Raw genomic sequence first — 21,644 nt, forward strand, 5'->3', positions numbered from 1 at the left:
GATCCTTTGACCAGCAAATTCTCCCCATTGATGACCTCATTTAAGGTCTCCCCCTCAAACTCTTCCCAAACTCTTCCTGGGCCGCTGGCCACTTGCCATGTGTAGCCCCACTTCTAATCACTGCTTACTTCCTTCGGGGGGTAAGAGGCGGCCTTGTTGCCAGGGTAACTGAGAGTGGCCAATGGGCCTGGGACCTTGACCTTTAGCTCTGCCTAACTGGACTCTTGTAGGGTCTTGGCTCCTGTCCCTTTCACACACAGTTCCTCTCCTGGCCTTTTACCCTGACGTTCTCCCCTATGAAATGTGTCTGGCCTCCACATTTATTCTGGGATTTGCTAACTCAATTCCTTTTGTTCTTATGGTCTTTTTTTTTTTTTAAACCTGGCAAAACGTTTAATGGATGGTGTTGTGCGCTCGACACTGCCTCCCACCCGCAGGCACAGCCATGTCCCTCTCCTCCTGATGCCCTGATCCCACTGAGGGCTTGGGGAGCGGCGGTCTGCCCACTTCGGTCACAGAGCGCCCCCTGCCGGAATCTCCTCCTCGGTCCCTCCCTTCCGTAATCTCTGCCTCATTGTTCGTTTCAGCAAAGGTTGCCGAGCGGCGATGTTTCTCATTTTCACCCTTTCAACAAATATTAAGTCGAATCCTTTTGTAAAAAAGATGTTTTTCCTTATTAGTTATAGCTGTCTGTTTATCCTGAAATACAGTTTGTACAGGAAAGGATGGGCTTAGTTATGCCCTATTCATTGCCGGGACTTGCCGAACTTCTAAGAAAAGGGTTGGTGTTCTCGTGCCTTCCAGTGATAGCCAGTGACGTGTTTCTTGATCACTGCGGACGCTCTCTTATCTTTGCTCTTAATGAACTTAAACGTCTGGCGAATGCTGAGAAGACAGTGGCAGAAAAGGCCCAGGATGGTTCCTTCCTTCCTTTGGGACGTAAGCTCTGAGTTGCTTACTTTCTCTCTCGTTCCAAGTCTTAGCCCACTACACCCGTCCCACTGATCACACCGCTGTACACAGTTGCTCATTTTTAGAGAAGGGGTGCAGGTGATGTAACCTCTAGGTACGTCGTAAGCCCTGTGAGGCTGGGGCAGTGTCTTATGGCCTTATGGTCTCCTTCTATGTCTCTAGTGTGAGTTGGGGCCCCTGGAAGGGTCTGGCATCTCGTTGTGGGCTGAGACGACGTGAAGGCAGAGTGGTCGTTCTTTCTTCAAGGGCTCTATCTTTTGCCCTTGTTCTGGACAAGAGCAGTGATGTGTTCCAACCCCAGCCCATTGGCACGACCCCAACTGGGGGTCCTACAGGTCACTCCAACCCCGACATTACCTGGAGACCGTGCAGGGCTCACAGTGAAAGGGTGAGGTCCTCCTCAGATGCCAGCTGCGAGCGGGGGGCTCAGACTACTTGGACCCCCTGCTCCCTGACTTGGCTACAAATTCAGGGGTTTCTATAGCCTCCCTTTCAGTTCAATAACCTGCTGGAATGACTCACAACACTCAGAAAAATGCCATACTTACCATCACCATTTTGTTATACAGGATGTAAATGAACAGGCAGATGAGGAAAAACACAGGACGGGAGGGCTGGAAGGGTCCGGAGCACCAGAGGCCCTTCCCCCTGGAGTTAGGATTCACCATCTTCACAGCACACAGTTCTGTTCACCAACCAGGAAGCGTTCCAAGCCTTGCTGTCCAGAGTCTTTATTGGGGTTTCATTACAAAGGCATGATTAATTAAACCATTAGCTAGGTGCTTGAATTCAGTCTGCTCTTGGGAGGTTGAGGGGATAGGGGCTGAAACTTTCTACTCTCTCATCACATGCCGGGCATTGCTGGCGTGGCCGGTCCCTCCTTGGAAACTCTCACCAAAGGCCCTAAACCCCATTAGCGTAAGCTCAGGGATGGCTGAACGATGGCTGAACGAGGCTCCTTGGGGGTGGAAAAGACTCTCCTATAGGGAAATTCCCTGGGGTTCTGAGGCTCTGGGCTGGGAGCTGGGGACAAAGACTAGACATCCTCTTCATTCTGTGACAGTTGGTGTAGTGGCATAATGGGGGGTGGTAAAACTTGAAGTGGATATTTGAGGTTAAAACACGTAGACATCCAGGTATCTCTGAAGCTAAAGCCAGAGCATAAAGCCTTGAGATCTGGCCAGAAGGCACTCATCGTGGTGGGTGGGGAGAGGTAGGCTCAGGAGGAAAAGACAATAGGCTATTATGCATGTGAGGCAACAGTTATAATCCAAGCTTCTAGAAAGTTTTAAGGGCTAAAAAGACATCGGCTCGCTACTTGCCAGGGAGACCTTCGGCTCAGCAGGTGTAGACAGGGATCGGTGTGCGGAGGGAAATAGGCAGGAGGTGGGCAATGACGGAGGAGGTAAGAGCGAGATCATGGAATTATGGGATCCCAGGGGCAGGTAAAGGGCTTCCCTCTGGGACTACAGAGAGATCGCGCTGCTAAGGCTTGAAGGAAAAGCAAGGAGCTAAATGGAAAACACGCCATAGTTGACAAAACGATGGAGCCCATGAAGCTGGGTGAGAGCGGGTGTGTCTGGGAAGGCGGGTCACGTGCAGAGCGAGAGTCCAGCGGGGCGATGCTGGGAAGGACTTGGCGGTCTTGGTTTCAAGAGGAGTCAAAGACGCGAGAGGAGGAATGGAGGAGAGCGGATCTGGCGGTGACAACGAGCGGATTCTTTAAAAAGCAGCTGCCGGACGACCCCCAGAAGTCTCTTCTAGCATTACCATTCCAGGGTTCTAGGACTTCTGAATGCGAACATCTCATTGACCAGAGGCTGAATCCCCATGCCACAGCTGCCTGGTGTCTGCACTATCTGGAGAGAAAGAAATGTATGGGCCGGAAGAAGACAGATCCCACGCACTTAACACCATTGGTTAAAAGAGTCAGAGGAAAAGAAGCCGGGAGTGTATCCGAGAGGGTTAGTATGACCAGGAACAACTTTTTGGGACTGGTTCTAGTGCAGATCTGGATAACCAAAGCGGACCCTAGGGTCGAGCGGGTCTTCTCAAGCTGGGTCCTCACCCGGGGTTTTGCTCCCTACAGGACAAAAGACCATGTTTCGAGACATTTTTAATAGTCACGACCGGGTAGCGTCTAGAGGGTAGAGATTTGGGCTGCTGCTCAACACCCTACCATGTACAGGAGGGCCTCCCAGCCCCAGAAAACAAGGAATTATCCAGCCCAAATGTCAGCAGCTGCTGAGGCTGAGAAAACCTGCTTTGAAAAACGTGAGAAATAAGCTGGTGGGGCAACCACAGTACCCAGTGGCAGGTGTCCTGGTAGGAGGCGGAGCTTTGAATGGGTGTGACCGACACTCTTAGAAAAAGAAGCCAACCTCCATCCACAGTGAAGACCCCCGCCCCACATACCGCGTCCTTTTGGAGTCACTTTGAAGTTACGGGGAACCTCATGACCCTCCCAGGCAATAAAACCTAAGAGAATTTGCCTGATGAGGCTTCTAGGAAGACACCCCGGGTAAGTATCTTCCCCCTCGTGGTTCTTCCTGCCGGGACCTGACCTGCCGCCTGTAGATGCAGTGCGATCGGGACAAAAATCAGCGGCTAAGGAAGGTGTGGCCAGAAAAAGCTGGTGATGCCCCCAGGGACATGTGGCAATGTCTGCCGCTATTTCTGGTGGCCACGATAGCGGGTGCTGCTCCCAGTCTCCAGGGGATAGAGAACAGGGATGCCCTTAGCATCCGACAACTCCCTGCACAAAGAACGAGCTGACCCCCACACACCAACTGGTGGAGAAACCCCGCTCAGAGAGCTGTTGCGGGAGTCCTGGGTCACCTGCCTTAGGACTGCTTGAACAAGAAGGAAAAAAAAGAAAAAAACAACCAAAAATGCCTATTTTGTTTTGTTCTCAGCTCCTGAGTTGGACTATCTGTTATTTGGGGTGGAACCAATTCCACGTTGCTGCAGAAGGAAAAAGCTCTTGGAGGTAAGGGCGTCCCGGGGGCATCTCCAGACGGCACTTCCTTTAGATTATCCTTACTGGCACTTTCCACGATTGCACAGGATATCCAGTCCCATCTGTGAAGCAGAAAGAGGACAACCACTCGGTAGCTTCTTTTGCTAGGAGATGCCAGCACCATCGGTCGCCTCCGCCCACGTCGCCGGTGGGGTCCGCTGGGTCCAAGATCACGGGCCTAAAGGAGAGTCCGAAACACGACATGCTTTTTAAAACCAGCAATCTCAGAATCGGGGCCCATTCCTCTTCTGGCACCGAAACAACCTGTCCTACGTTTCAGGTGCCGGTAATTCAAATGTACTGAGTCAGTGCAAAGTGATTTTCGAGAATCCCGTGATATTGGCCCATAGTATTTTGAAAGCTGTTCCTTCCTGTACACAGGACGGCATAATAGAAACATCTCCCTCCTGTTAGATCGATTGAAATACGCTGCGTAATTTAACCAACCGTATGTCCTGTCGGCCACGCCCGTGGTATCTTGTTCTGTCTTTCTTCTACTCTATTCTTTCTCAGAGCTTTTCTTCCTCTCCTCCTGTTCCTTTTCTTTTGCCTCCCTTGTTTTTGGGCTCTGCCGGCAGCCCTGAGTGGACACGCTAAGATTCCCCGCTATTCTTGAAGGATAGCGCTTTTGCGGGATGCAGGTCTGAAAGGGGAGATGAGAGCTGATCCAATAAATCAAATAAAATCTAACTCTCCTGTAGGATGAATCAGCCACAAGGGAAGGATAGCGCTATTTCTCAGGGACACACTTCCCGCTTGCACACAGCTCTAAGACCTGCTAACGAATTCACACTTTTCCTTCCAACCTAGGAAGACGGAAGCAGCCCAGAGACCCCTACCTTGGTCCTTCCTTCTCTAATCCTCCTGGATAATGTTCTCTCCTGCCCTCCCCCATCAGGACTTCCTCCCCGGAGGCTATGGGAGCTTCTGTTGGTTCGCCTCTTTCCAATCCCCACCCGCCGCCGTCCTGTTTCTTGGGGGGAGCACCGAATCCCAAGCCCGGGGAGGAGAATCCGGGTGGCTGTCACGGCGTTGGAGGGAATCTGGTTAAGGAAAGGGGGTGGCACCTGGTCCTCTGGATCTGGGTCAGTAGGAAGTTCCTCACAGTCTCATCCTCAAAGCTGTAATTGACTGTCCAGAAGACACAGAGCTGCTGGTATTTTGTGATCAACTCCAGGACCGTCCGGAAACCTTCCGCGGTGTCGAAATTCTCTGCCCCACTGCCCTGCTCCCAGGAGTAGATGGTGAGCAGCTCCAAGGCGTACTTCGGGGGCAGAGACCCTTTATGCTTCAGTTTCCTTTCACACTGAGGGAAGAGGGGAAGGTCAGACAGTGCTGGTGAAGCCGGGAGAAGCAGTGAGCTCAGAGCGCGGAAGACACCACCCATTAATGGTCCCTGGGGCCACAACGGGGCAACTGAGGCACGAGATGCAGGGCTGATGGGACGGGGCTGCTGGAGATCTGAGCGGGGCCTCCCTTAGCGGCTTGCCGATTTCTGGGTTGGGCTTCGGCCATATAGGACTCCCTAGAGTTAGTTCTACAACAGCGACCGCTTTCAGAACACCCACGGCGGGCTGACAGAGGGGCCAGACATTTTACATCATTCCTAATCTTCCAACACCCCCACCAAGCAGGCACAGGTCGACGTTTCTGATGAAGACGTGAGGCGTGGGGAGGGGAAGTGACTCGCTCAAGGTCACGCAGTAGCCCCAAGCCCTCTGAGCACCCTGGGGCAGCTTCTCTGAGTTTCTGGGTTGGAAACCACAGAGCTCAGGTTTCTGTACGCAGGAAGCAACTGCTGCTGGGCTGGGTGTCTGCTGCGGAGACACTCAGAGGCTCCCCTGTGTGCGAGACAGTGACAGAAATGGAGGGAGGCGAACCATTACAGAAAAGGTAACCCCTGTTCCCGCCTGTAGCTTGCAACCTGTCTTCCAAGGCTAGCATCTGTGTGTGCTCCGCTGGGCGCTGAGCGGGGGCTAAGCCGTGCGGGTGACCTGCGGGCGTGGAAAGTCCTGGTTTCACCTGCCCTGGGGAGCAGAATAACTTGGATTCCTGCCCAATTCTCTGGGGGGTCAGAGCAGAGGCAAAATAAGACAGACGCGGCCGCTTTGATGGGAGAGGGTGCTCTACAGCCCACCCGGCTTCATGGGTTTTGTGATGGGGACGCCACAGAGACAAGCAGGATTAGTGGACAGGGTCCCCAGAGTGGCTCAGCCCCCAGCACGGGAGAGCATGGGCCCACGGAACCCTTGATGGGAACCGGTCGCATGGGTGCTTCCAGACAGCTGCAGTGAGAGCGGCCATACCTGTCTGTACCAGTGTTTCACCAGACGAATTAGATCCTTCAGTTTGGTGGGCCGAGAGACAACAAAGTTGCGCTGCAGCTCCGTGAAACAGGTGGAAAATTCTCCGCCCACAGCGTCTGACGATTTATATAGATCGATGAGATCAGCATAGACCTTGGGGCTGGGTGGGGAGCCAGAATTCAGTTGACCTAGCATGGGGGAGATGTTTCGTTTATTCTTTGCTGTGCATAAAAGTAACCATTTCCAAATATTTTTGCCCAATGTGATTTAATTCGATGACTCTGAATTCTGTTGTTATATTTGAACGATTAATGTCTAAGATACTGGGAGTAATGGGATAGGTGAAAAAATTATACGGTCTGTAGGAGGACAGGTGCTATTATCAATGTATTATCTAGATGTATACTGTCTGATACAGTAGCCACCAAACAATGTGGCTATTTGGATTCAAACTAACTAGAGGGAAATAAAATTAAAAATTTGGCTCCTCCGTCCCATTAGCCACATTTCAAGCTGTCAGGAGATGTGGAACGTGGTTATTATCACAGAAAGACACTTTAGACAGCACTGATCGGGAGTTTGCTAACTATGGATGGCAGGCGAAATCTGGCCCACTTCTTGTTTTTGTAAATAAAGTTTTATTGGAACACTACTATGCTTCTTTGTTACTGTATTGTCTATGGCTGGTTTCAGGGTACAGTGGCAGAGTTGAGTAGTTGTGACAGAAACTGTGTAGTCGTCAAAGCTGAAAAGACTTGCTACCTTGCCTTTAAAAAAAAAATAGCTGACCCCCAATTTATACTATTATTTCCTCTCTAGAGACACTAAGAACTATTCAGAGGGAAGGTATCAGAGTCTTTTTGATTCTGACTTGAAAAATTGCTGAAATGGTCTTGGTTTATTTTAATACAACATTACATATCTGTTGTTCATGAACCGAATTTCCAAAGCAGACTGAAGGCACCCAGATTTCCTGTCTTTGCCTCAAATTCTTCCCAGTCTGTTCCTCCATTTCCTTCACTAATACTTGTGGCATTTTGTCTGTAAATGTGTACAGAACTCCTGTGGCCCCGTTCTTTGATAGATATTGCAAGGGATACTACAGGAATAGAAGAATATAAGGAACATGGTCCTGGCCATGCTCGGGATGGGTAGGTGAGAAAGGAGAATGAACAGGTACGTAGGTGTAAGGGGCTGCTGCCATTCCTCGTGCCGCCTGTTGGGGGCACTAGACCTACGAGCCAATACTAGGTCACATGGCTTTCCCTCCACCCTCCTTGCCCCATCACCCCAGAACCCGGCTTCCTCCTCCAGCAGCAAAGGTCTGGGGGAGAGGGTCTCACCTAGGGCATTAAAGGCAGGCAGGACATCAAAGTTCACACTTTCGTTGAGCACTTTGGATTTCAGAGAGAAACTCAGCACCCTGGGAGCCTTCCATTTTGAAATCTTAAAGTTTACTTCGAACTCTTTCTCCCGCTGACAGGCTACTAGCTGTGTATGGATTTCCTTGATGATACGGCATCTCTCGGTTTTTTGGGAGGTGTAGCTTTTAAGCGAGTCTGTGAACACGACGAGGTCGGCATCGGAGCCAGTCTTCAGAGCTGTGCCTTTGCCTGTCGACCCTCCCTAGTGAAGAAAGGCAAGCTGAGATCCAGCATTTTCTAGATCCCGAGCCCCTCACCCCCCACAGGCTGGCAGCAGCGGGCTCATTAATGAGGTTGCCAAGGTTAGGGTCCGGTTAGGGCTGAGTCCAAAGCAGAGCATTCAATTTTTCAAACAAATAGTTTGGTTCCAAAGGTTTTCTCATGCCCTTTGATGTGCTTATTAACCCATGAACAATGGAGGGGCTTTTACCCATCACCCACTTCTCATGTCAACTTCCTCAAGATTTCTCCCAAAGAGCATTTAGCTTTATGGGAATTCCTGTGACCTGAGAGAAATCAAGCTGGACGCATTCATTGTGTTGAATGTTCCCTGACTCATCTGATTCCTCTTGCAAGCTGTGGATCGTGGGGTGAATGCTGATGATTCAGGTACAGCGTTCGGCAAACTTTCCGTAAGGGGTCGGGTAATACATGGGGGCTATGTATGTCCCTGCCTCACAGGGTTCTCTATTTCCTCCTCCCTTCCTCCTCCTCTTCCTCCTTCCCTTTCTGCTCTAAAGAGTCTGTTACAGACCTTAGCTGACAGGCTGCTTTGAGGGCAAGGTGGGGGAGAAGCCAGCTTCCCCACAGAGAACCGTTCCGCACGCGATGCTGGGGGCTTTGCTCTGGGCACCGAACTTCACACGTGCTGCCCTGGTTGCCCCCAAAAAGCTCATTCAATTTTTATAAAGAACACCTTTGTTTTACCCACGGGTGGTAAATGCCTGGCAGCGGGTTAGGGGCGAGGGGAGGGTATAAACAGATGCACAAACCTGCTTCGTTCATGCAGCTGGTCTGTGAGTGTTGGCCTTAGCAGGCCACTCTACGCCCCCTCCTCACATTCAGGGCACACATCCCATGTCACCCAGCAGACAACCCTTTCCAACTTCAGGAAGACAGAAAGCAACATCCTGTGCCCTGGTGGTTCTCTTCCTATTTTCTTCTGTGATACGCCACTATACATTTTCTTATTTTTTACTGTCGGGTTAATGGGAATCTCGGAGGGGAGAAAACAAGCTTTGACAATTCTAGCACTGACCGTGAACTCAGCCTGTGACCATGAACTCAGTCCAGTGACCCTCAGTGAGACATTTTACTCAACACTCATGGGACACTGGTACCGGTCCCCGGGTCTGTCTCAGGACAGCAGGCTCCCAGGTCTGTTTCGCACCGTATGGGCACCTCCCTGCTCCCTCCTTGGGACCGGCACCTGGTGATCTGGTCGCTGACCAACAGATGGAGGGTAGCGGGTTAGCCCGTGGCCTTGAGTCTTGGACAAGAATGAACCTCTAGCTCAGTTGATGGGGCTTAGCGGGCTGTGGTCATTAAAGCAAGAAAGAGGTCACGTTCTGGTTCATTACACACCGAGCTTAGAAGATGCTGTGGTTTGAATGGTAGCCCCAGTGGTTCCCAATGGGAATGTGAGAACGTGACCTAACTTGGAAAAAGGGTCTTTGTCGATGTTATTGAGTGAGGGGTCTGCGGACCCTAAATCCAATGGCAGGTGTCCTTAGGAGACAAGAGGAAGAAGGGGAGACCCTCAGAGAAGAGGTGATGGGGAGACAGAGGCAGAGTTGGGGGAGGTGCAGGTCCCAGGCCAAGGCCACGAAGGGTCGCGGCAGCCCCCCAGAAGCTCATACGGACCCTCAGTGATGGAAGCAGGGCGTGGGCAACCCCACTGAGAGCCGCAGTCCTGGGTGCCCATCGCCCCCGCTTCCCCCCTCCTCCCTTGCCCTCCATCCACGGGCGGGCTCTGCAGAGCTCCGGGAACCACGTGGGAGAAGGGCCAAGGCTCACCTCCACGGTCTTCTGAACCTTCGTGCTTGAATGGCTAAAGCAATTTTTTTGAAGGAAATTACGGATGAATTCAACAGCTACGGCGATCTGCTTTAGGAACTGTTTGTTGGGCTGGAGAAAGTCCTTGATAAACTTGTCTAGATGATGGCCCGGGGTGGCGAACAGCGGCACCGGCTGGGAAGGTGGACAGAGGCTCAGTGCTTTCATCGACACACCATGAGAACATTCCGGAACATTCAGGGCAGTGCCCAAGGCCCTCCCCGCCGCCCCCAGCCCAAAACAAAAACGGTGAGTCGTTCCTTCCTACCCCCAAGAAAGATCTGACCCTTCCCGGGACTCGAAGCTATTCTGGGTGTGGCAATGCCTTCTGTGGCTGGACCCCCCTAAACCTTTGTGCCCCCTTTCTCTTCCGCTGACCGCAGGGACTGCGGATTTCTGGAGAAATGCTCACACGCGAGCCTTCTCAGACCTCATCGGCTTCTGCTGCACACACGTGCCCTTGGGGATTGGTTTTCAGGGGCTACCCTAGCAACATACCCCTGGGGAGCTTCCGGCGACAGAAATGTATGTTCTCTCGTGTTCCAGAGACTGAAGTTTGCACTCAAAGTGTCAGCGGAGCCGGGCGGCCTCTGAAGGCTGTAGGGCGGGAGCCTTCCTTGCCCTTCCAGAGGCTCTAGCAACAACTCGCCTTCCCTGGCTTGTAGACATACCACTCCAGCCACTGGCGTATCTGGGTCTCTTTGTACCTTCTTATAAGGACACCAGTCACTGGAGTCAGAGCCCATGCCAACCTAGGATAACCTCAGCTCACTAATGATGCCTGCAAAGACCCCCCTCCAAAGAAGCTCCCATTCCGAGGGCCCAGGTGGACATGAGTTTGGGGGGACACTATTCAACCCTCGGTACTGTTCTCAGTGTGCTGAGCAGGGAGCCAGCCTGGGATCGGAGGACCCGTGGGTTCAGTCTGAAGGGACACTTCTGTGCTCCAAAAGGGGTCGTGGAGGGTGGGACGTGCCCCTTCCTTGCACTTGGGGTCACTTCTGGAAAGAAAGCATATTCTGATCTCTAAGTGGGGTCTGGCCTGCACAGGAGTGCAATTCTTTCCTCTTCAGTAGAAAAGCTCAGACTGTGCGGTCTGCTACATGTCATGGGTCTTGACACCCCACAGGAGGCCCCACCTGCTCCGTCTACCCTAGAGGCCCCCGTCCGCGGAGGTGGAGGGGGGTGACACCCCCACCTCCCCACGTGTCCGCATCTAAGTCCCCAGAAACTGTGCATCGGTTTCCTTATATGGAACGTGGAACTTTCCAGATGTGGTTCAGCTAAGGCTCCGGAGATGGGGGAATGATCCTGGATTATCTGGGTGCGCTCAGGGTCATCACAGGGTCCTTTCAAGAGGGAGGCAGGAGCATCAGCATTATATAGAGAGAATGGAGGGCTAGAAGCTTTAAATTAAATTAAATCTGTGATATTCCTCAGCCTTGAAATTTGTGGTTTTCTTTCCTCTTCCTTCCTCCCTCCCTTCCTTCCCTCCTTCCAGCGGGAAAAGGAACACTGCTCTGTACAGACACTGTCTCTTTGCTGGTGAACACAGAGAAGATGGACCACCTCTCCCTGGGGACACGGGTTGGCTGGTTAGTTTTAAAGTTGGAGGTCAACCTTGGTTGCCTCCCGATGTTGGCAATGGACTTCTCCACTGGTTGGAGGCAAATTCATTACCAGTATTGCCCTTCTCACCCGGCTGAGTATCGTGGCGGGGGGGGGGGGCACGTGTGTGTGTGTGTGTGTGTGTGTGTGTACATGTGCGTGTGCGTGTGTGCCCTCCGGTGCCCAGCGCCCTGATGCAGCAGCTTGTGGGCCCGAGTGGCCTCCAACGGCTCTCGTGAGAGGGGCGGCCTCCTAGTTCTGGAAAAAGGTTGATTGGGTAGAAAACAGAGCAAAAGCAGGGATCAAAAGACGTCTTAGGGGCAGCACGCAAGAACTAAAAGCAGCGTGGGCTGGGGAAAAACTGGCTACCAGAAACATTCTTCAGATAGCTGGGAAGAACTGGAAACCACTGGACGGTAATAATGTACTCGTCTTGGACTCTGGAATTCGATCATTGAGTATGGTTCGCTAAGAGAATGTCCCTCTCGGGCAGCCAACTCCAGTGGCCCAGTGGAAACAACATACACAACACTGACAATGACGAGCGTGCATACACACACGCAGACCGGAGAGCAGTTGGAGAGGTCAAGGGTTAAACGTGTGCGTGTCCAGGTCGATGCAGTGGTTCACTGAACCATTTTTATAACTTTTCTGTATGTTTAAAAGTGCTCAGAATAGAGTTGGAGGTGGGGTGGATATTTTTTTAAAAGGCTGTTTTAGGAAGCCAGGAAAATTGAGGTCAAGGAGCAAAGCCCGGAGTTCAGGGAAAGTTGGGACAAGGAGTGGGCGGACCATGTTCCTTCTGGATCCGGGCAGGGAGCTCCCCGCCCACAGGGTCCTCCCCGTCCAGGGCCCCGGGGCACTTGGGAAATTCACTTATATCCCATCTTTGCTCAGTATACCCTCAACTTTCTGTGCCAAATGGAATGTAGAATCACCCCCACCGTTCTTCGGATGTAAATTAGTTGCGTGTCTGTGCAATGTGGAATTTGGTTGACCTATGTGGTCTCAAATGACACCTTTGTCCCCCTGCCATCCCATGACCCCCAGAAAAATGGAAAGGATTCACTGGCCTAGACTATATCTATTAAGGACTATTAAGGACTATTCTTGTCGCATAGTCCTTAAGCTCTGAGAGCGCAGGGGCATTCCGTGGTGGTAGACGGACTTCTCTTTGGGGGATGGGAGGGGAAGCCGGCCCGTTGATCTGCACTCCAGTCTGGGGAGAGGGCGGCTGCCAGGTACTCGCCTGGAGCTCTGCTCCGTGGGGACCACCCCCCACCTCTCCACCTGCTCTCTTCTGTGGCAATTCATTGAAATCGTTCATCTGCAGGTGCCCTTCTCTCTTTGCTCAGTTTTAAGAGGAGGGGGACACGGAGACAGAGACGCAAAGAGAAGAGACATTGTGAAGACCCACCACAGAAGGCCATGTGACAACAGAGGCAGAGATGGGAGGGACACAGCCACATGCAGAGAGCACCAGCAACCACCAGAAAAAGGAGGAATCCTCCCCAGGAGCCTTCACAGAGCCCAGCCCACACTTTGACCTTAGATTTCTCGCCTCCAGATCTGCGAGAGAATACATTTCTGTTGCTGTAAGCCACCGGCGTATGACGATTTGTCACCCCAGCTATAGGAAATCCGCACAATTTGTCACCCCAGCTATAGGAAATCCGCACAATTTGTCACCCCAGCTATAGGAAATCCACACAGGGTGTTCAGGACACCCTCCCTGCAGCATGACATGAGCTGTATTTGCAAAGCTCTCTCACCAGAACATTCCATGATGGTCCAGGTGACTGATTCAGGTTCAGAGAAGACAACCAGCTCAAAGCTTCTTGCTTTAACAGTTGCCAACACGCCTCATCTTTGCTCACGTTATTGGTTGGGTCGGCTGGATCCAAGATTACCGGCCTATAAATTCCATTAGATTAAAAAAAAAAAATCAGTTGGGCTGCCTGTAGAAGTCCGCGCTGGGAAGGGAGGACTGGACGGGGCATCTGGTAACCCAGACCCACGCTTCCTCTCGGTTCCTCGGGTGCTTTGTCTGAGACGGCTAGACCTTCTGTGCCTGCCCTCTGTGCTTTGCAGAGACGTTCTGTGAGCAACATAATTAAATGGTTAGTCCCTTCCTTCCCTAAGGGGAGGCACCTCTCGAGTGTTTGTTTGGGGGGCAAAATATGACGATGGTCTGAAATGTGAAAGGCATCGGTCAGGTTCCCCTCTTTCCTGCCCTGCCTCCCTCCCCACCGCTATTGGGGTTCCTTTGGAGCATCCTTGGCCGGGAAGGACGGGGCAGAGCCTTCACGCGGACAGCACAGCCTGGCTTGCAGGCGAACAGGTAAAGAGAGAGGGTGGAAGGAAGCTTGCTACCTGGGTGACCTCAGCTGGCTCAGCAGAATGTTCCGGACTGTCTCATTCTCAAAGTTGTAGTTGACTATCCAATAGATGCACAGCTTCTCCTGTTGTCCGATTAGCCCCAGGACAGTTCGGATGCCTTCCGCCATGTCAAAGTTTTCTGCTCTGCACCCCTCTTCCCAGGCATAGACCGTGAGCAGCTCCAAGGCATACCCGGGTAGATGGGACAGACCTTTCAGCTTCTCCTGGCACTGTGGGAGAAGAAAGGGACAGTGGCTAATCTGGGGACCCACTTACGCACAACCATTATGCCTAAAGGACGCCATGCCTCAGATCCGATGGATTTTAGTATCAAGTGTTGGTAAGGGTGTGGAGAACCTGAAACTGTCATACGTCGCTGATGGGAGTGTTATTAGGGACAACCGTTTTGGAAAACGGTTGGCAGTACTTCCTAAAGTTTAATATATATATATTATTACATATATTTAACATATTATATACATTTATGTAATGATATATGTTTTATATACCATATAATAATATATTATATAGCCTGCATATGTATTTATTATGTGCACATATATACATATATAAATACGTCACGTAGATATGTATCTATCTATCTATGTATTCAGATAACTTACAACCCAGCACTTCCACTCCTGTATATTTACCCAAGAGAAATGAGTGCTTAAACTCACAAAAAAGACCCGTAGGGGAATAGCCATAGTAACCTAATTCGTAATAGCCCCAATCTGGACACGACCCAAGTGTCCATTAGCAGAATGGAGAAAGGTGTGGCCAGCCGAGACGACAGAATCCTACAGGACAACGAGACACCACAACTACTTGCAACAACAGAGACCCATGTCTCAGACCTCACGCTGAGCAGATGGTACACACCACTGATTTCAAGTTCAAAAACAAGCAGAACTGACTGGTGGAGACAGACGTTAGGACAGCGGTCACTTGGCGGGAGTATTCACTGGGAAGGGGCTTGAGGCAGCTGCTGGGAGGCAGGAAAGGTGTCCTATTTTGATCTGGACATTGCTCAAAAGGTTATAAAAAGGCACTGAGCTGGGGGCGCCTGGAGGGCTCAGTGAGTTAAGCGTCTGACTCTTGATTTCAGCTCAGGTCATGATCTCGGGGTCCTCAGACGGAGCACTGTGCTCAGCGGGGAGTCTGCCTGAGAGTCTCTCTCTCTCTGTCTGCCTCCTCCCCCATCATGATCTCCCTCTCTCTCTAAATAAATAAATAAATAAATGAATTTTTAAAAAATGCACTGAGCTCTATACTTAAGAGCACCATATTTTCCTGGCTGTGGATGGTCTTGGCAAAGGGGAATCGGACGACCGCCCTAGAAACGGAATTTGAAAATTACCTTTTGGTACCAGTACTTTACCAAGAGGATCAAATCCTTCAGCTTTCTCGGACGGTTGTGGAAAAACCTCTGCTGGAGCTCAGCGAAGCAGACAGAGAATTCGCCAGCGTGGGCTTTGGTCATGTCCAGGGCTCTTCTGAGCTCTCGGTAGGTCTGGGGGGTGGGCTTCTCGCTCAAGCCTGGGGCGAAAAGAGAGAGATGGAGAAGCGGTGGTGTTGGGGCACCCTGTCCCCATGGAGCCAGCCGTGAAGGTCTGCTGGGATTCGGCAGCACCCGTCGGTGGCTTCACCTGTCAGGGACGCGGTGTGCTCGCCTAAAAGGGAGGCGCGCCTCCCGCAATAATTCAATGACTGTCGTGAAAACCCCACGGTGCTGGCTCGAGGCAAGATGGACAGAAATGGGATGGTGGAAAACACAATATAAATGAGGAAGGGGGAGCTCCGAGAGGGGAGGGAAAGATGGCTTCTTGAACAATTGGGGCTGGCATGGCTGGCATAGACCTGGAAGCAAATAGGGTCCGTGGATGCACACGGCGTGTTCTGCTTTGGAGCCCAGCCGGTGAGTCAAGGGGACCGGGACTCTGAGGAGGCAGGTAAGGGGAAGGCAGGGCCCTGGAGGCTGGCGTTAGAGGCAGTGGGCCCCTCAGAACGGGACCCTGTGATGCCGGGTAGTGGTTCTCAAACTGGGTGCCCATCGGAATCCTGCTGCCCTGCTAATCTAGAGTACGGGCCCAAGAGGCTCTTAAATCCAGATTAGCTTTGCAGGAGATCTGACACTCAAGTGGTGAGAGCTCGGGCCTCGCTTTTTAACTAAGTTTTTTTTGTTTGTTTGTTTTTGTTTTTTTAAGATTTTATTTACTTATTTGACAGACAGAGATCACAAGCAGGCAGAGAGGCAGGAGAGAGAGAGGAAGGGAAGCAGGCTCCCTGCTGAGCAGAGAGCCCGATGCGGGGCTCAATCCCAGGACCCTGGGATCATGACCTGAGCCGAAGGCAGAGGCTTTAACCCACTGAGCCACCCAGGCGCCCCTTATTTTTTAACTAAGTTTTTCAGGGGATGCTGATCCCCAGGGACGTCTGAGAACCACTGGTGTGGGGGCCAAAGAAGCCTGTGCACAGAGGGGAAGGATAACGATAGGGTCACAGAACTTCAATAAGATTTCCCCTCTTGCTGGCTGAGCTCTACTGCTTCCAAGCACATTTTACAAAGACATAAACAAGAGGAGCCAGGAGCCAGCTTGTTTCTTTCATTCACTCCCACAGATATTTAAGAATTCCCCAGTAGGTTCCTTTCCCCCGAAAAAGATCCTCATCCTGTCCTTCCCCAGAGGGATCTCAGCAGGGAATGTGCAGTTCTGGCGCCATCTAGTGGCAGCGTCTGGATACCACATGCGAGGAAGAGTGTGTCGTTTTCACACCGTCCTTGCAATGCTGGGGTTGAACCCAGCAGAAGGTGCTTTGGCCCAGTCTCCAGCCACCATACTCTGAACAAGAGAGAATATAGGATTTCCCATGAATTCTGAGACACACGAGGTCTCTTCACCTTGACCCCAGACCTTGTTTGGGGTAGTCCCTATCATCTTAAAGGGCCTGTAAACTAGCCATTTTGAGCCTGATCTTAGAGTTGGCAAAAGTAGGTAAGTGGTGGGACCGGGATAGAAGTGAGAGCTGCCTACCTTCCAGATGGGTGTACTTTTCTCTAACTTGGTTACCTTCCCGTGAATGCAAGTCACCGAGGGGTGTGTGTATGTGTGTGTGTGTGTGTGTGTGTGTGTGTGTGTGTGTGTTCATCTTAAAGGCATCCTGGCTTGGGGCTTAGGAGATCTGGGCTTTCGTTTCTAGTTCTATCAGTAACTGGTGTGTGTCTCTGGGACATTTTTTTCCCTACAGTTTTCCTGTTTGCTTAATGAGGGGTTTAATTTCAGCTCTAGCATTTAAGTTTGTGATTACATGCACCTGTGCTCGAGACTATGCTGTCATTAGGCTGAGCTTTATCCTTCCTTCCCATCTACCATCCATCTATCCATCCACTCCTCTTTCTTTTTTTTTTTTTTTTTTTTTTTTTTTTTTTTTTTTTTTTTTTTTAAAGATTTTATTTATTTATTTGACAGACAGAGATCACAAGTAGGCAGAGAGACAGGCAGAGAGAGAGGAGGAAGCAGGCTCCCCGCTGAGCAGAGAGCCCGATGCGGGGCTCGATCCCAGGACCCCGAAACCATGACCCGAGCCGAAGGCAGAGGCTTTAACCCGCTGAGCCACCCAGGCGCCCCATCCACTCCTCTTTCTTTCCTTCCATCCATCCACCCACCCATTCATCCATCCATCCATCCAACCAACCAACCATCCATTTGTCCAACCAGTTGCCCATGGAAGGGCAACCAGTTGCCTTGATGTTGACTTGGGCAGAAAGCAGACTTCAAATGCCTGCCCCGGCCGAACTTTTCCCAGATATTTGCCCCATCCTCTTCCTCTAATCAACATTTATTCTAGCCTAAATCCCCAGGGGTGGTGTGTGGACCAGCACCAGCAGCACGGCCCTGGATAGACATACAGAGTCCATGGCCCAGCCCCAATCTTCCAAATGAGAGCCTGCACTTTAACAAGGTTCCCTGGTGATTTGTGTGCATGTCATAGTTTGAGAAACTCTGTTCTAGATTCTGGAATCTAGGACATTTTCTTCAAAGTCATTTAGGAGATGGGGGGAAAGTTCTAGAGAAGAGAGTAAGCCTAGGGCAGGAGGGACCCCCTCTCTTAAAGGGATGTGGCCCCTGGCTTTGGAACATACCAGTGGTGTCTATCCCATCCCCAGCCTCAAGGACCCCCATGGCTGTCTGACACCCCTTTCTTTGGCTTTGCTCTCTCAACACCCCTCTCCAGACCAGTGCCGTCCACACACCCAGGAGGGACTCACCCAGAGCGTTGTAAGCAGGCAGCACCTTGAACGTGATGTTCTGCGATCTTGTGGACAGCTGGAAGGTGAGCCCACTGGGGGACTTCTGCACCTCCATTTTGGCCGGCATCTTCCTGGTGAACTGACACTCTGTCAGACACAGCCAGAGCTTGGTGAGGATTTCATCTTGGTTTTTTTTCTGATCCTGGAACTGTTCAAAGTCACTGACAAAGATGACAATCGTCCCATCGGAGTTGCCCCTCAACATCGTTTCCCTGCCATAGGAGCCGCCCTGCCAGTGACAGAGACACAGATGTGAGACTCTGGACCCTCTGGGGTCGCCGGATGCCCCAGCAGGCTTTAGTATTTCTCAAATCCAGCCAAAGCCACAAGTGTCACCAGAGTCTTAAAATTGAGTGGCAGGTGTCCTTTTGTCCGCCCAAAGACCTGAACGAGGATGCCCGTCGCAGCACCTCTCATACGAGCCTCGACGGGAGGCAGCTCAAGCGGCGGTCAGCAGGAGGAGGGACAAAGGCGGTGTCCTCGCACCCTGGGACACTACCCAGCGTCGAATCAATAAACACACGCTCACACACGACAACGTACATTTCCTAAACAGGATGGGGTCCAAGAAGCCATGCAGCAAAGCTACACTGGGCATGATTTCCTTCATATCCTGTAACCAGCCTGTCTGGTTTTCCCAGGACATTCCCAGTCTCAGCACAGAAAACCCCTCGGTCCTGGGCAAACCAATATGGTTGGTCACCCCACAATTACGCAAAATTAAAACAAACAAACAAACAGCAAAACGAAACTAGGCTATCAGAAGTCTGGAGAGTGGTTAGGGGAGGACTAGGGGTCCCGGGGACTGGATAGAGGGTCCTGGGGCTCTTGGGGCTGGGAACGTTTCCTTTCTCCGTCTGGGCATAGGTGACACAGGTGTGTTATTTGTGGCAATCCATCAGGCTGTACACTTAGATCTGTGCCCCTTTCCTATGTTTATTTTCGTCAGGAAAAACTGAACCATATTGAAAGGCGGTGGTTCAGGGCACGTGCAACCAAGCAGACTATTTGGGCTGAAAGCCCAGCTCTGCCTCCAGCTACTAAGTCACTTCCTTGTGCCTCAGTTTCCTCATCTGGGCCAAGCCCAAGGGATGCCAGGTATCCAGGCGTCTTTACTGTCAGGGCTGCTGCGCATGCATGAGGCAGATGCCAGGAGGCACGGTGCGTGCAGAGAAGTGGGGCTCTGGGGCTGGCGGACCCCTAAGTCCCTCCCACCCTGCAGTCCTGGCACTTTTCCCAGCACCTTTTCCTCCCCCTAAAGCCTCTGATCTTCAGCCTCAGCCCTGGGATTTGTACCCCCAGCACCAAACATTTCCACTTGATAAGATCCACCCCTTCCTGCCATTGAGAAACCATGGAGCGACCTTGGGGTAGTTTCACTGCATCTCCCAGCCTCAGTTACTGCCCCGTGACATGGGGAGGATAGAAACGACGATGGAGAGGAATCACAGCTCATTTATCAAGGACTAACTATGCCCCAGGCCCCATACTAAGAACATTATATGCTTAATCCTCATTACAGTCTGAATTTATTCTTCCTCTCCCGTTTTTCAGACTCAGAGACTGAAGCACAGAGGGGTTAAGCAACCTGCCCCGGGGCACACAGCAGCCAAGCAGAGTGCTCCTACTCTCGTGCTCCATCACCTCCCTCGAGGGTGGGGAGGGCAAGAGGATGTCTTGATCACCCAAAGCCTGTCGCCCGGAAGGCACTCAGCACCCCGTCACTCCTCCTTCTGATGGCCACGGAACCTCAGGGTCCCAGAAGCCCAGACCCCCAGCCTTCCACTCACTTTGACCACACTTATCGTGGGGGGGATCTGCTCCGTTTCCTGCAGGATGGCACAGATGGCGTTCACCGTGTCATGGATCTGTCTCTGACACTCTTCATAGGGCCTCAGGGAGTTCTCGATCAGCTCGTCCAGCTTCTCAGGCTGCACGGAGTACAGATGCGACCCCCAGATGCCCATTGCTCCCGCCGGCGGCAGTGGTGTCGGGGGAAGGAAAGGAGAGGAGAAGGATCCACTCCCTTGCTTACAGCCAGGAAACCAAAACTCACATTCAAGAACCAGGAAACTGCAAATGACCGGGGGCGAGAGTCTAGAAACCGAAACTCACAGAATGCTCCCAGCTGACTTCCTTGTTGAGATTTCTGCCCACCCCCGCAGGGTGGGCGGCCGGTGGTCAGCTCCTCCCTGGGCGTCCTTTTTTTTTTTTTTTTTTTTTAAATTCTTTTTAGATTTTATCTATTTATTTGAAAGAGAGCCAGTGAGCAACAGAGCAGACGGGAGAGGGAGAAGCAGGCTCTCTGAAGAGCAGGGAGCGTGATATGGGACTCTATCCCGGGACCCTGGGATCATGACTTGAGCCAAAGGCAGATACTTAATCGACTGAGCCACCCAGGTGCCGCATCCCCTGTCTTTGTACTTAAACAGACTCTGGAGCCCCCTTAGGATGGCTTGATCTAAGCTAGCATGTCCCTGAGCACATTGCCTGCTCTATTTGTGCCTCAACTTGCCCATCTGTGAAATGGCATAACAACGTAGTTCTCTCGTAGGGTTCACGTTAGAATGGGGAGTGGGGGAGGGGCGCCTGGGTGGCTCAGTGGGTTAAAGCCGCTGCCTTCAGCTCAGGTCACGATCCCAGCGTCCTGGGATCCAGCCCCATATCGGGCTCTCTGCTCAGCAGGGAGCCTGCTTCCTCCCTTCTCTCTCTGCCTGCCTCTCTGCCTACTTGTGATCTGTCTGTCAAATAAATAAATAAAATCTAAAAAAAAAAAAAGAAGAAGAAGAATGGGGAGGGGGCACTTGGCAAATGCTCTTTAAAAAGCTGCTAATCAAATCAGCTTTTGCAGGGGACTGAGGTCATCTCTCGGGGCTCTTTCCCTTCTCCCCTCGTTAAAAAACAAAACTCAGTGGCATAAATTTGAAGGTCTAATTGGCTTCATTAAGTGCTTCATAAATGGGCCAGCATCCGATCTAGAAAGTAGAAAGAGCTCCAGAAGTTGTTGCATGATGCTTTTCATAGGGAGGAGGGCGGGGCAAGAAGCTGGTAACAGGAAAAGAAAGGATGTTTCGGGCCCCTTTTTGGGGCCCAGGGACTTGGCCGGCCGCATGTTTATCCTACAGATGACATCCCTAGTGTTCCTGGGGAAATCTCGGGCTGACCCTTCAAGGGTCACATTCCAGGCATAGGTAAAACTGTAATTAAGGGGGCGCCTGGGTGGCTCAGTGGTTGAGCATCTGCCTTCGGCTCAGGTCATGATCCCGGGGTCCTGGGATCGAGTCCAAGGCCTGGGAAGTCCGAGTCCATGAGAGCAGCGAGGAGAAAGGGATCCAGAGAGGGGACTTGGTTTGCTTAGGGACACACAGAAAGGCGAAGTCTGAGCCGGACGCAGGTTCTAATTGTGCTGCTGGGTGATGTGGGACACCAAGGCAGAAGGAAATGTAGATAAAATGAAACACCTTCAAATCTGCAGCCTGACAAACTCTTGAGGAGGCACGCGGAGGACGGCGTTCCTCTGGGAAACCCCCAACTGGCTTAATGCTAGCGCTTTGCTAGAGGGAAACGCC

At 51.7% G+C, this 21,644-nt stretch overlaps 1 protein-coding gene across 2 annotated transcripts; it reads right to left on the reverse strand.

Annotated features, from left to right (window-relative positions):
- Positions 1-1,686: 1,686 nt before the first annotated feature.
- OAS2 (2'-5'-oligoadenylate synthetase 2) lies at positions 1,687-20,182 on the reverse strand. 2 transcript variants are annotated; one of them, XM_080821125.1, is made up of 11 exons: positions 19,866-20,182; positions 18,034-18,304; positions 15,124-15,302; positions 13,758-13,993; positions 13,157-13,298; positions 9,738-9,911; positions 7,641-7,923; positions 6,298-6,485; positions 5,059-5,297; positions 4,016-4,169; positions 1,687-2,831 (listed from the first exon to the last, which is right to left on the reverse strand). In XM_080821125.1, exons 1-11 carry the CDS (start codon positions 20,040-20,042, stop codon positions 2,739-2,741), a joined length of 2,136 nt encoding a protein of 711 aa, XP_080677251.1. In that variant the 5' UTR covers positions 20,043-20,182; the 3' UTR covers positions 1,687-2,738. The 2 variants fall into 2 exon arrangements, with proteins under 2 accessions (XP_080677251.1, XP_080677252.1); XM_080821126.1 differs by lacking the exon at positions 1,687-2,831 and having other exon boundaries at positions 3,072-4,169.
- Positions 20,183-21,644: the final 1,462 nt, after the last annotated feature.

The sequence above is a fragment of the Martes martes genome (assembly GCF_963455335.1).
Source record: "Martes martes genome assembly, chromosome: 13".
In the NCBI taxonomy this organism is placed as follows: Eukaryota; Metazoa; Chordata; class Mammalia; order Carnivora; family Mustelidae; genus Martes; species Martes martes.

What these genes read in the sequence shown, in the direction of transcription:
- OAS2 (XM_080821125.1), bottom strand. Translation starts at nt 20,042, where the DNA reads ATGGGCATCTGGGGGTCGCATCTGTACTCCGTGCAGCCTGAGAAGCTG. An exon ending in TAAAGTACTGGTACCAAAAG is followed by an intron (nt 13,994 to 15,123) that starts GTAATTTTCAAA and finishes CTTCTCCCACAG; the next exon opens with TGCCAGGAGAAGCTGAAAGG. An exon ending in ACCCAGATCCAGAGGACCAG is followed by an intron (nt 4,170 to 5,058) that starts GTGCCACCCCCT and finishes ACTCTCCTTTAG; the next exon opens with GCCCGTGATCTTGGACCCAG.